Source organism: Phocoena sinus, chromosome 6, assembly GCF_008692025.1.
Source record: "Phocoena sinus isolate mPhoSin1 chromosome 6, mPhoSin1.pri, whole genome shotgun sequence".
In the NCBI taxonomy this organism is placed as follows: Eukaryota; Metazoa; Chordata; class Mammalia; order Artiodactyla; family Phocoenidae; genus Phocoena; species Phocoena sinus.
Genome location: NC_045768.1, coordinates 49512652 through 49525915, shown reverse-complemented (window position 1 = coordinate 49525915; position 13264 = coordinate 49512652). Strand labels below are relative to the sequence as shown.

Below are 13264 nucleotides of genomic sequence, written 5' to 3'. Positions count from 1 at the left end.
GGCCTATTGCCATTGTCTTTTGATAGGAAATCTAGTGTTTTCTCATTATTTTGTATGTGACCTATTTATTTTTGGTAGTTTAAAGATCATCTTTTATCCCAGGTGTTTAGAAACTTAAGAATGATTTGTCCAGGGTGGGTCTTTTTCACTGTGTTGGGTACTTGCTGAGTGGTGTTTTAACCTTTAGATCTAAGATACTCTTTTATGTTATTAATAGATTATTTCGCTAATTAAAGTTTTCAGAGGAATAATGCTTTATTTTCCAATTTTAGGTGTGGATGATCATATTGTGCGTTTTGACAACCTTATGAATCAAAAGGAAGATAAGCTGAGACAGAGATACCGTGATACATATGATGCTGTTTTATGGCTGAGAAATAACAGAGACAAATTTAAGCAAAGAGTCTGTGAACCCATAATGCTCACGGTAAGAAATTTGTTCATCTTAGTAGTATCTGTTAGTTTTATTATTGTAATCATTGTAGGTTTTGTTGTTTTAAGAATTCATAGTCTTCTTAACACCCTGCTTTTCCATTAGTAGACTTGTGGCATCTGGTATGCTGCTGAATCCATACATGAGCTTTTTAAAGCGTCCTTGATAATAAACCTGTGAACTTTTTCTTGATAGAAGTATGAAACTGGCAACTTATTGACCAAGAATCATGTGTAAACTTGGTTAGCTGGTTTCCTTCTGGCAATTGCTATTCTTCGGTTATAACAGGCAATATATTAAATGCTGCCAAAGGGGTAGAAAACTGCTATAAATAAATACAGTTGATATGGAACACCTGACAGGATAGACAACAAAATCATCTGCTACAAAAATAAAGCATTCTGAGGATTCTGAGAATGAAACCAACAATTTATTGACCTTATAAACATTTGATAAGTCTTATTAATGATCATGAGTCATCAAGAATAGGGCAAGCTGTGTTTAGTAAATCATTTAATGAAATGCGGGTGTGGATTTACTAGGAAAATTTCCATCTAAAATATTTTAAATGGTAAGTTGGGCCATGAGAAGGAATGAAAAAGTAAAACCCACATTCTTTGCTAATGACATGTTTTATACACACACACACACACACACACACACACACACACACACACACTTAAAACTTCAAAATGATAAAAGGATTATTTTTGCTAGATGATTTTTTTTTTTTTGGAAAGAATTCACTGTAGATCCTTGTAGGATTCATGAAAAGTTCTATATTCTGTAACTCCTGTTTATATTATGCTTTATTCAAAGTCATTTCATATAGTTTGCATTCTATTAGCAAAATTAGTGTGCATAATACTGTATTCTCTTCTTGCTCAGGTATGAATCATTAGAATATTTTTGCTCGATCAAGAAGGGAATACCTAATTTGGATGCAGACATTACTGTTTTGATTAATCCAGTAAGGATTGAAAGAAAACACAAGAAGAAATACTGTGACCCTTAGTATTATAAATTAGAATGCAAGTGTAATTTTCAACAGATTCTTATTAAAATGCCAACCTCAAAACAATACCTCTGGACTTTATTAGATTTGTCATCCTCTTGTCACTTGATTTCCTGATAGTAGCCTATCACCAAGTCAGATTACTAGCTGGCATATATTTACTTTTTAAATTACATTTGAGTCTGAGATAAAGGGAGATACTCTGTTATCTTACCCTTCCTGGAACAACCTTTTACTTTTACTACCACCTTCTTCCAACTGTATCCTGCCCATACACTTACCTAACCCTTCAAAATCTAGTTGAAATGCATTGTACCACCTCCATAGGCCTTTAAAATGTTGCCATAGGTCTCTATTTACTAATATAAAGGGACATTTATGGTATGTTAATGACTTATAAAACAGATTACAGGATAGGGTATATAGAAAGATTTCATTTTTAAAAATTGTGAAACAGGAGTCTGCCATCAACCACCAGAACATCTTGGAAAGCGACACCTCCTATGTCTACCTGTCCATGTCTTACTACTTTGTAAAGATGTGGCTCTGAAGAACTTTGCCAGATATTTTCTTCATCAATCTCTTGAGGAGAAGGAGCTCACTAAGAAGCTGATGAAGGTTCAGAACCAACAAGGGGCCATATCTTCCTTCAGGATATCAGGAAACCAGACAATGAATGCAATGGAGTGTGTGTTACTCTTGGAAAAAATTGTGAATCAGTCACTACTGTAAATGCACAAACTGACCAGTGACAAAAATGACCCCTACTTCTGTGACTTCTCTGAGACTCATTACCTAAACGAGCAGGTGAAATTCATCAAAAAAATAGATGACTGTGTAACCAACTTATACAAGATATGGGCCCCAGAATCTGATATGGCAGAATGTCTCTGATAAATGCACCCTGGGGAAGAGTGATAATGAGAGCTAAGTCCTATGCTGGCTTATCCATAACTATAAAAAAAGATGACTTCCTATGGTGATATTGGGATTACTTTACCCTTTCTGTAAGTTGTAGCAAACACCCACTTTATATTTTTTTTCATTTGTACCATTCCTTACAACAAAGTATTGAGTTGGCCAAAAAGTTCCTTTGGGTTTTAAGTAAAAACACATTTTTCATTTTCACCAATAACATTATTGAACAATGTATTCACCCTTTTGTTCCACTACCTTTTATCATTTTTCAGGCGACTTCATAATTCCATCTTCCCAAAACTTTCTATCTTTTTGAGCAAAGAACTGTTCTAGGTGCCTTTTACAGTCTCCTAGGGAATTGAAAATTTTTCCATTAAGAGAATTTTGTAAAGACTGAAATAAATGGAAATCCAAAGGTGCAATGTCTGGTGAATATGGCAGATGAATCAGAACTTCCCAGCCAAGCAATAAGCATTTTTGCCTGGTCATCAAAGAAACATGCCATCTTGCATTATCCTGATGGAAGATTATGCATTTTCTGTTGACTAACTCCGGACGCTTTTCGCCAAGTGCCACTTTCAGTTGGTTGAATTCGGGGCAGTACTTGTTGGAATTAATCGTGTGGTTTTCCGGAAGGAGCTCATAATAGAGGACTCCCTTCCAATCCCACCATATATACAACATCACCTTCTTTGGATGAAGACCGGCCTTTCGTGTGGTTGGTGGTGGTTCATTTCACTTGCCCCACAGTCTCTCCTGTTCCACATTATTGTACAGTATCCACTTTTCATGGCCTATCACAATTTTTTTTAAAAAACAGAACGTTTTCATCACGTTTAAGTAGAGAATCACATTCAGAAATACGGTCAAGAAGGTTTTTTTCACTTAACTTATGTGGAACCCAAACATCAAAGCAAGTAACATAACCAAGCTGATGCAAATGATTTTCAACACTTGATTTGGATACTATGAGTATGTCGGCTATCTCCTGCTTGGTATAAAGTCAGTTGTTCTCAATTAATGTCTCGATTTGATAGCTGTCAACTTCAACTGGTCTACCCGACTGTGGATTATTGTCCAGCGAGAAATCTCCAGCACGAAACTTCGCACACCACTTTTGACACATTCAGTCAGTCACAGCATCTTCTCCATATGCTGCACAAATCTTTTTTTTGCATTTCAGTTGCGTTTTTACCTTTCTTAAAATAATAAAGAATAATATGCCGAAAATGTTGCTTTTTTCTTCCATCTTCAGTATTAAAATGGCTACACAAAAATTCACCAATTTTGATTTTTTTTTTAAATACATGCTGATATGACAGCTGTCACAATATAGTCTAACAAAGTTGTTTTGAACGAAGTTAAAGACAACTAAGCACTAGAGCCATCTTTTGGAAAAACCAAATGAACTTTCTGGCCAACCCAATAACTTGGTACCAAAAAAATTGTGAAACAGGGGCTTCCCTGGTGGCGCAGTGGTTGAGAGTCCGCCTGCTGATGCAGGGGACACAGGTTCGTGCCCCGGTCCGGGAGGATCCCACATGCCGCGGAGCGGCTGGGCCCGTGAGCCATGGCCGCTGAGCCTGCGTGTTGGGAGCCTGTGCTCTGCAACGGGAGAGGCCACAACAGTGAGAGGCCCGCGTAATGCAAAAAAAAAAAGTGAAACAGTAGACATCTAATGTTTGTAGTGTTTATGTCTGGGTGATGGTATTTTATACGGCTTTGATTTTTTTCATTTGTTTGCTTGGTTTTTAGTTTTCCCATCTTTCTATACTGATCAATATTCTGTAATTTAAAATAATACTAACATTTATGTGACAAGCAGTCTACTAATTTTTTTTGGTATTATTTCTTTTAATCCACATTTAGTCCCTTGAGATATAGACTGTTGTACTCTACCCATTTTAGGATGAAGTAACTAAAGCTCTCAGAGATTTAGGTGGTACTTGATTAAGGTCATACATAGGAATGGAGGTGACATCTGTCTGATCCCAGAGCCCTAGATCCTGAACTATCTTAGTATCTTCCATAGCACTGAGCCTCAAGTGCAAAAATGTCTAATTAGTTAGTATTTTTTGAGTAAGTAATTAAGTTTATGCTCTGGTAGTACAAACCTAGGGTTTCTCTTGAAAGCACCAATAGTTATAATTAATCCATAGCAGGTTTTTTCATTAGTTTCATAAAATTTTATTTAGGCCTTTGTATTTTTATACTAATTAGTTTTTGCCATGGATAGCATGAATTCCTCTTAAAGATTAAGAAGAAAAATATTAAAAGTTTGGGGACAGATGAGAAATGTTTATACTCAGGTTACAATCTAACCCTATTTCAGATGTTTTCAGTGAGTTGGCCAGAAGGGAACTTTTTATTTCTTAGATGGTATCAAAATCAATATGCGTTAGGTGCTGTTAAAGTCTTGGCTTTTGTTTTACTATGTCTTGGACAGTAAATTAAATAGATGTTTAAAAATGTTGACTCTTCAATACCAAACTGTTCTTTTTTGGTCACTTTTTTCTCGATTTATTTAACCTAATTAAATAAATCTAAGTTAAGTATAATTATGTTCTAGTAGTCAGTTTGGGTTTCATGAAAATCAACTTTTCTTTTTGTTTTGTTTAGATCAATATGAAAGATAACAAAAATGCCAAATATATTGAAAATCATATTCCATCAAATGACTTGAGAGCTTTTGTGTTTGAAAGTCAAGAAGATATGGAGGTTTTCCTCAAAGAGGCAAGTACTGTAATATTTTAATTCACTTCACACTTAGCTTCCAGTGCTTGAGTTTTCAACCTCAACCTAGAGCAAAAAATGATAATGACCTATTTTACCATCAGTAACTCTTGTGTAAAATTATTCAAATTTGCTAATTTCTTTTGTCTATACCACTGAGGATTGAATTAGTTTTATAAGAGGAACAACAGCCCATAATTCCATCTTTAACATTTTTTGAAATTACCATTGGGAATTAATATGAAGAGTAATTGTCACATTGTTTTAAGAGAAACATCATAATGATGAGACTTTGGTCTTGGACATCCTTTTAGGAAATGTATTGGAATGAACTCCGTTTTTCTTTGTGGGGAATATAATGTTGTTGCTCATTATAAATAAAAAACTTTAAAAAGAATGAGAATTCTGTATCTGACTAGAAAAACACTACTGACCAAGAATATAAGCCACTGGAAGACATCATGGCTTAGTTAAGAGTAGAGACTCTACAGATAGGCTACCAGGCTTTGAATTCCGACTTTACTGCTGATTTCAGCAAGTTGACTAAATGTTCTGTGTCTTAATTTCTTCACTATAAAGTGGAGATAATATCTACTTCAAAAGATGGTTGTGATGATTAAATAATTTTTTAAATGAAAAAGTTTAGAACAGTTTGTTGGGTACTATTGTTTTTATTATATATTGTTATATATCTGTATAATACATATTGTTAGCTATGTATGTTACTATCCTTGCCAGTGAGATTTCTTTTTCCTTTTGCAATACGCCGTCTACTTTTTAAAAAGCCCTGGAAAGATGAGGTTTAGATTTTGTTTTGTTTAAACTTTTTCTAGTAAGTCTAAGTGAGGACAGGACCATGAATCGGCTTAAGTAGTCCTCTATTTCTCTGGTACACAAGTGATTGGAAAGAATCTTTACTTTCTTTGGCTTTTACGTATTGCCCTCCTTCTGGTTTGGAGTTGACAGGGAATGTGAATAAAAGATGACTGGATAAAAAAGTTGAATCTACAGAATTATAAAATGGTCTCCAAAAAATTAAGCATTTGTGTTATTTAGAACTACTTAAGCCTAAACAGTGAGTTCTTGAACTGATGTCACTGAAGAAGTAGATTACTTGGATTACAAGTCTGTGAGACATGACACAGTGTGAAGGGTCTGGAATCAGGTGTAATTAGATGATTTCTATTTTGCAAATGGCCAGCTTAGCCTACACTGAGTAACTGGATTTGCCTCAAAAACTCATGCTTCTTCCCCTGTGCTAAGAATTTGAACCATATATTAATAATATGACAGGTTCCTGGAAATTTGACCTTTTTTTTCTTGTACTGTGACAACTTTCCATAGGGGCTCATCATTAGGACTAGAACTTCCTCTTACATGTATCACTTTTTGTATGTATATTTAAAATTTTGAAATATATTGTATATAACCTCCTCCTGTAATTATATCTACTAGAGTACCATTTCCCATCCTTCAGTAACTTACAAACCTTCTTCATGGTGTTTGCCATTTCTGCATACTACCGTGTACTACCATCACAATTTTTTGCTATATCTGGGTACTAACTATACTATTATTTAAAATTTTTCTTTAAATCACTTCACTTCTTGTTACTGAAATGAAATATTCTGAAAGGAAGTATAATGTCATTACCAAATTAGAAAAACAAATAATTTACATTACAGTAAAGACAGTAAAAGCAGTGTTAGTAAATCCTAGATCTGTACTGTTGCTTCTCGAAAGCAGATGATATGATTTTTTTAAAAGGAGGTAATAAGGAGTTAAAGACATGATGACACCGTATGTAACTTACTCATTGGTATAATTAGAAATATTGAAAGGGAATTGAAAAGGAAATTACTTTCTCATTGTATAAATCAGTTTTATTTAGTGTAGCCACTAAAACAATAGATTTTTAAAACTTAAATGAATTCTGCATACTAGTATCATTGATACATTGACTTATGGCCAATATTGTTTCATTATACCTCCACTCCATTCTTTTTAATAACTTATTTTGATATAACTTCAAACTTATAGAAAAGTTGCAAGAGTCATACATATGCTCCTATATACCTTTTACCCAGATTTACAATAATTATTCACATTTTGCCCTATTTGCTTTATTGATTTTTTCGTTTTTTTAATTTATATTGGAGTATAGTTGATTAACAGTGCTGTGATAGTTTCAGGTATACTGCAAAAGTGATTCGGTTATGCACATACATGTATCTGTTCTTTTTCAAATTCTTTTCCCATTTAGGTTATCACAGAGTATTGAGTAGAGTTCCCTGGGCTATACAGTAGGTCCTTGTTGGTTGTGTATTTTAAATATAGCAGTGTGTACATGTCAATCCCAAACTGCTAATCTATCCCTCCCCCCCACCCTTCTCCCTTGGTAACCATAAATTCATTCTCTAAGTCTGTAAGTCTGTTTCTGTTTTGTAAATAAGTTCATATGTATCAATTTTTTTAGATTCCACATAAAGCCATATCATATATTTGTCTTTCTCTGTCTGACTAACTTCACTTAGTATGATAATCTCCAGGTCCATCCATGTTGCTGCAAATGGCATTATTTCATTCTTTTTAATGGCTGAGTAATATTCCATTGTATATATGTACCACATCTTCTTTATCCATTCATCTGTTGATGGACATTTAGGTTGCTTCCATGTCTTGGCTATTGTAAGTAGTGCTGCAGTGAACATTGGGGCGCATGTATCCTTTCGAACCATGGTTTCCTCTGGATATATGCCCAGAAGTGGGATCGCTGAATCATATGATAGCTCTAATTTTAGTTTCTTAAGGAACCTCCGTGCTGTTCTCCATAGTGGCTGTACCAATTTACATTCCCACCAACAGTGCAAAAGGGTTCCCTTTTTTCCACACCCTCTCCAGCATTTATTGTTTGTTGACTTTCTGATGATGGCCATACTGACTGGTGTGAGGTGATGTTTCTTTTTTTAAAATATATGTATTTGTTTATTTATTTATTTTTGGCTGCATTGGGTCTTCGTTGCTGCGTGCGGGCTTTTCTCTAGTTGGGACAGGCGGGGGCTACTCTTCGTTGCGGTGCACGGGCTTCTCGTTGCGATGGCTTCTCTTGTTGTGGAGCATGGGCTCTAGGCACGCAGGCTTCAGTACTTACGGCACGTGGGCTCAGTAGTTGTGTCTCGTGGGCTCTAGAGTGCAGGCTCAGTAGTTGTGGCGCATGGGCTTAGTTGCTCCCGAGCATGTGGGATCTTCCTGGACCAGGGCTTGAACCCAGGTTCCCTGCATTGGCAGGCGGATTCTTAACCACTGTGGCACCAGGGATGTCCCTTTTTTTTTTTTTTTTTTTTTTTGTGGTGATATTTCATTTTAGTTTCTAAATGCAAATCTTCTTTGGAGAAATGTCTATTTAGGTCTTCTGCCCATTTTTTGATTGGGTTGTTTGTTTTTTTGATATTGAGCCGCATGAGCTGTTTGTAAATTTTGGAAATTAATCCCTTGTTAATCTCTTTGTTTGCAAATATTTTCTTCCATTCTGTGGGTTACCTTTTCATTTTGTTTATGGTTTCGTTTGCTGTGCAAAAGCTTTTGAGTTTGATTAGGTCCCATGCTTATTTTTGTTTTTATTTCCATTACTCTAGGAGACAGCTTGAAAAAGATATTGCTGCGATTTATGTCAAAGAGTGATCTGCCTATATTTTCCTCTAAGAGTTTTATAGTATCTGGTCTTATATTTAGGTCTTTAATCCATTTTGAGTTTATTTATATGTATCTTGTTAAAGAATGTTCTAATTTCATTTTTTCATGTGTAGCTGTCCAGTTTTCCCAGCACCATTTATTGAAGAGACTCTCTTTTCTCCATTGTATAGTCTTGCCTCCTTTGTTGTAGATTCATTGACCATATGTGTGTGGGTTTATTTCTGGGCTTTCTATCCTGTTCCATTGATCTGTATTTCTGTTTTTGTGCCAGTACCATACTGTTTTGATGACTGCAGCTTCTTATTGCCATTTTGTTAATTGTTTTGGATTTGTTTTTGTACGTGTTTTTTCTTCCCTTCCTCTTTTTTTCTCTTGTGATTTGATGACTAACTGTAGTGTTGTGTTTGGATTCCTTATTCTTTTCTGCATGTGTATCTATTGTAGATTTTCAGTGTGCAGTTACCATGAGGTTTTGGTATAGCATTCTATATATAAACAAGATTGTTTTCAGTTGCTGATCTTTTAATTTAAAATGCATTTCCAATATCCTGCCTTTGTGCTCTCCTCATAATTGCTGGTTTTGATATCATATTTGTTTAGCAGATGATTTCCTACCTTTACTGTATGTTTGCCTTTACCAGTGAGCTTTTCCATTCATAATTTTCTTGTTTCTAGTTGTGGCCTTTTCTTTTCCACCTAGAGAAGTTCCTTTAGCATTTGTTGCAAAGCTGGTCTGATGGTGCTGAATTCTCTTAGCCTTTTCTTGTCTGGAAAGCTTTTGATTTCTCCGTCGAATCTGAATGAGAGCCTTGCTGGGTAGAGTATCCTCGGTTGTATATTCTTCCTTTTCATCACTGCCTTCTGGCCTGCAGAGTTTCTGCTGAGAAGTTAGCTGATAACCTTATGGGAGTTCCCTTGTACATTATTTGTTACTTTTCCCTTATTGCTTTTAATATTTTTTGTTTTTAATTTTTGTCATTTTGATACCATGTATCTTGGCATGTTCCTTCTTGGGTTTATCCTGCCTGGGACTCTGCTTCCTCTGTGCTTCCTGGACTTGGGTGACTGTTTCCTTTCACATATTAGGGAAGTTTTCAGCCATTATCTCTTCTAATATTTTCTCAGGTCCTTTCCATCTCTCTCCTCCTTCTGGGACCCCTATAATGTGACTGTTGGTGTGTTTAATGTTGCCCCAGAGGTCTCGTAGACTGTCCTCATTTCTTTTCATTCTTTTTTCTTTATTCTGTTCCACAGCAGTGATTTCCACCATTCTGTCTTCCAGCTCACTTACCAGTTCTGCCGCAGTTACTCTGCTATTGATTCCTTCTAGTGTATTTTTCATTTCAGTTATTGTATTGTTCATCTCTGTTTGTTGTTTAGTTCTTCTAGGTCTTTGTTAAACATTTCTTGTGTCTTCTTGATCTGTGCCTCCATTCTTTTTCCAAGATCTTGGGTCGTCTTTATTGTCATTACTCTGAACTCTTTTTCAGGTAGATTGCCTATCTCTACTTAGTTGTTCTTCTGGGGTTTTATCTTGTTCCTTCATCTGGAACATATTCCTGTGCTGTCTCATTTTGCCTAACTTTCTGTGATTACAGTTTCCATTCTGCAGGCTGCAGGCTTATAGTTCTTCTTGCTTCTGCCATCTGCCCCCTGGTGGATGAGGCTGTCTAAGAGGCTTGTGCAGGCTTCCTGGTGGGAGGGACTGGTACCTGCCCACTGGTGGGTAGAGCTGGCTCTTGCCCCTCTGGTGGGCAGGGCTGTGTCAAGGGGTGTGTTTATCAGGCAGCTGTTTACTCAGGAAGGCTTTAGGCAGCTGGTCTGCTGATTGATGGGGCTGTGTTCACACCCTGTTGTTTGTTTGGCCTGAGGCATCCCAGCACTGGAGCCTACAGGCTGTTGGGTGGAGCCAGATCTTGATGAGAAAATGGCAGCCTCCAAGAGGGCTCATGCCAATGAGTACTCCCCAGAACTACCATCACCAGTGTCCTCGTCCGCACAGTGAGCCACAGACACCCCCCCCCCAACCTCCACAGGAGACCCTTCAATACTAGCAGGTAAGTTTCTTATGAGGTCATTGCTTTTTTACCTGGGTCCTGGTGCACGCAAGGCCCTGTGTGTGCCCTCCAAGAATGGAGTTTGTTTCCCCCAGTGCTGTGGAATTCCTGCAATCAAATCCCGCTGGCCTTCAAAGCCACATTCTCTGGGGGCTCCTCCTCCTGTTGCCAGACCCCCAGGCTGGGGAGCCTGACGTGGGGCTCAGAACTTTTACTCCTGTGGGAGAACTTCTGTAGTATAATTATTTTCCAGTTTGTGGGTCGCCCACCCAGCATGTATGGGATTTGATTTTATCGCCATTGCACTGCTCCTACCATCTCATTGGGGCTTCTTCTTTGTCTTTGCATACAGGGTATCTTTTTTGGTAGGTTCCAGCATTTTTTTGCCAGAGGTAGTTAGTTGTGATTTTGGTGTTTCCATAAGAGGGGGTGAGCTCACATCCTTCTACTCCGTCTTGTCTTCTCCTGCTTTATTATTTCTCCATAGCAAAGTACAGGTGGTTTTGCTATAAGCAATATATAATTCCTAAAAATTACTGTACTGCAGAATTGTATAATAAAAACCCACAGGGGCTATGGTGTGGGGGGGGGGGAAGCACAGCTTTACATATGTTAAATTATTAAGAAATATGCAGATACAATAAATGCTTTTTCTTTTTTATTTGTTTATTGAAGTATGGTTGACTTATAAGTTTCAGGTGTACAGCATAGTAATTTGATGTTTTATGGATTACACAATGTACAAAATTAGTATGAAATATTGACTATATTCCCTGTACTGTATGTTACAACCCTGTGCCTTATTGAAAGACCTGAAGTTGGCTTGTGGAAGTAGGCATTGGAAGGGTTCCGTATGTGAATTATGTAGTAGGTAAAACAATTATAAAGCACTTACCTGAAATTGGATGGAAAGTTGTAACACCAGATGTGGTTGAGGGGTGGCTCATAATATGTAGTGAACTCAGGCAGCTGGTAGATGTTTGAGAGGGATGTGTGTGTGTCTGTGTATTTGTGCACAAATTACGTCTATTCCTACACAGCTCCATTCAGTTGGGTGCAATTTTTTGCATTCACCTAGAGAAAAGCTTATATTTGTTATGGATATAATTGTACCTAAGCAAATGTGAGAATCACATAATGTTTAAGTTGTCCCCTAATATATAAATTGCTTGGAATAAATTTGTCCTCAAAACAAGCATTACAGTAAAACTATTTTTCTGTTGGTAATTATGTGTGAGGAAATACTTTGAGCCTTTAAAAATATCCTGTTGCTCATGTAACTGCCTAGTAGGTTTAAGAACCATTAATGATTCTCATCATTCTTTCTATATTTATTAGTTGGTATTCTATAAGGAAGAGCTCTTTCTTTTCCTTTTATTTAGTCATTATATCATATAAAATTCATAGAATTTTGTTTTATGGATTTTAATCCATTACTATCATTATTTATTTTAATGCTCAAATTGTCCCACATTTGGCCAGTGAGACCTTCAGCTTGACCGCTGTACGTTATTTTACCAACATTTTTTTTTTTTGCGGTACACGGGCCTCTCACTGTTGTGGCCTCTCCCATTGCGGAGCACAGGCTCCGGACACACAGGCTCAGCGGCCATGGCTCATGGGCCTAGCCACTCTGCTGCATGTGGGATCTTCCCGGACTGGGGCACGAACCCGTGTTCCCTGCATCGGAAGGTGGACTCTCAACCACTGCGCCACCAGGGAAGCCTTTACCAACATATTTTGAGCAGTACTTACTTTTGGGGAGAGCAAGGTGTTCACTTATACCTTTACCTTGCTGTGTCTGGGCCTTACAATCAGCCTTTTCCCCAAAGAACCCTAGTTTTTAGAAACCAAGATCTGTGTGTTAGATGTGTGCATTGCTGCTAGTGTCTCATTGCTTCTTAGCCCTTGCATGCAAACCCTTATTTCTATATTTATCTGGAGAACAAGAGTGCATAAGGGCACCATGAATTCACACTGATGCTTCCAATTACAGTCGAACACAACAGGGTACCTTCTACTCTTTCTCCTTTGCATATCTGTAATTTCCTACTGTAGCAGTGAAAAACACCTCCTTCTCCCCCTTATCATCAATTTATTTACTAATTTGTTCAAGTGTAGAGTGCTGTGAAAGTAGTCACAGCATTCTAGACTGTGAAAGTAGTTTGAACATTGCTAATCTGTGCCACCATGAAATTCCTCCATTCCACCATCCCATCTTGTCTCTCAGCAGTGTTTTATTTTTTTGTGTTTTATGTCTTGCACATCTTTTGTTAAATGTGTTCCTAAGTATTTTATGAATTTTTGACACTCTTAGAAATGGATTTCTCAAATTCATTTTTCAGTTGTTAACTGCTAGTACATAGATATAATTTGATATATTTTCATTTGATGTGTAATCTTGTGACACTATTG

General features: G+C 36.9%; 1 protein-coding gene across 4 annotated transcripts in view; it reads left to right on the top strand.

The window, feature by feature from the left end:
• SMC5 (structural maintenance of chromosomes 5) overlaps positions 1–13264 on the top strand; it is a 102983-nt gene that overhangs the window by 58299 nt on the left and 31420 nt on the right. For all 4 annotated transcript variants that reach the window (XM_032634784.1, XM_032634786.1, XM_032634787.1 and 1 more), the window contains 2 exons: positions 273–427; positions 4986–5099. In XM_032634784.1, coding sequence (XP_032490675.1) covers positions 273–427; positions 4986–5099 — 269 coding nt within the window. The remainder of the gene's footprint in view (positions 1–272; positions 428–4985; positions 5100–13264) is intronic.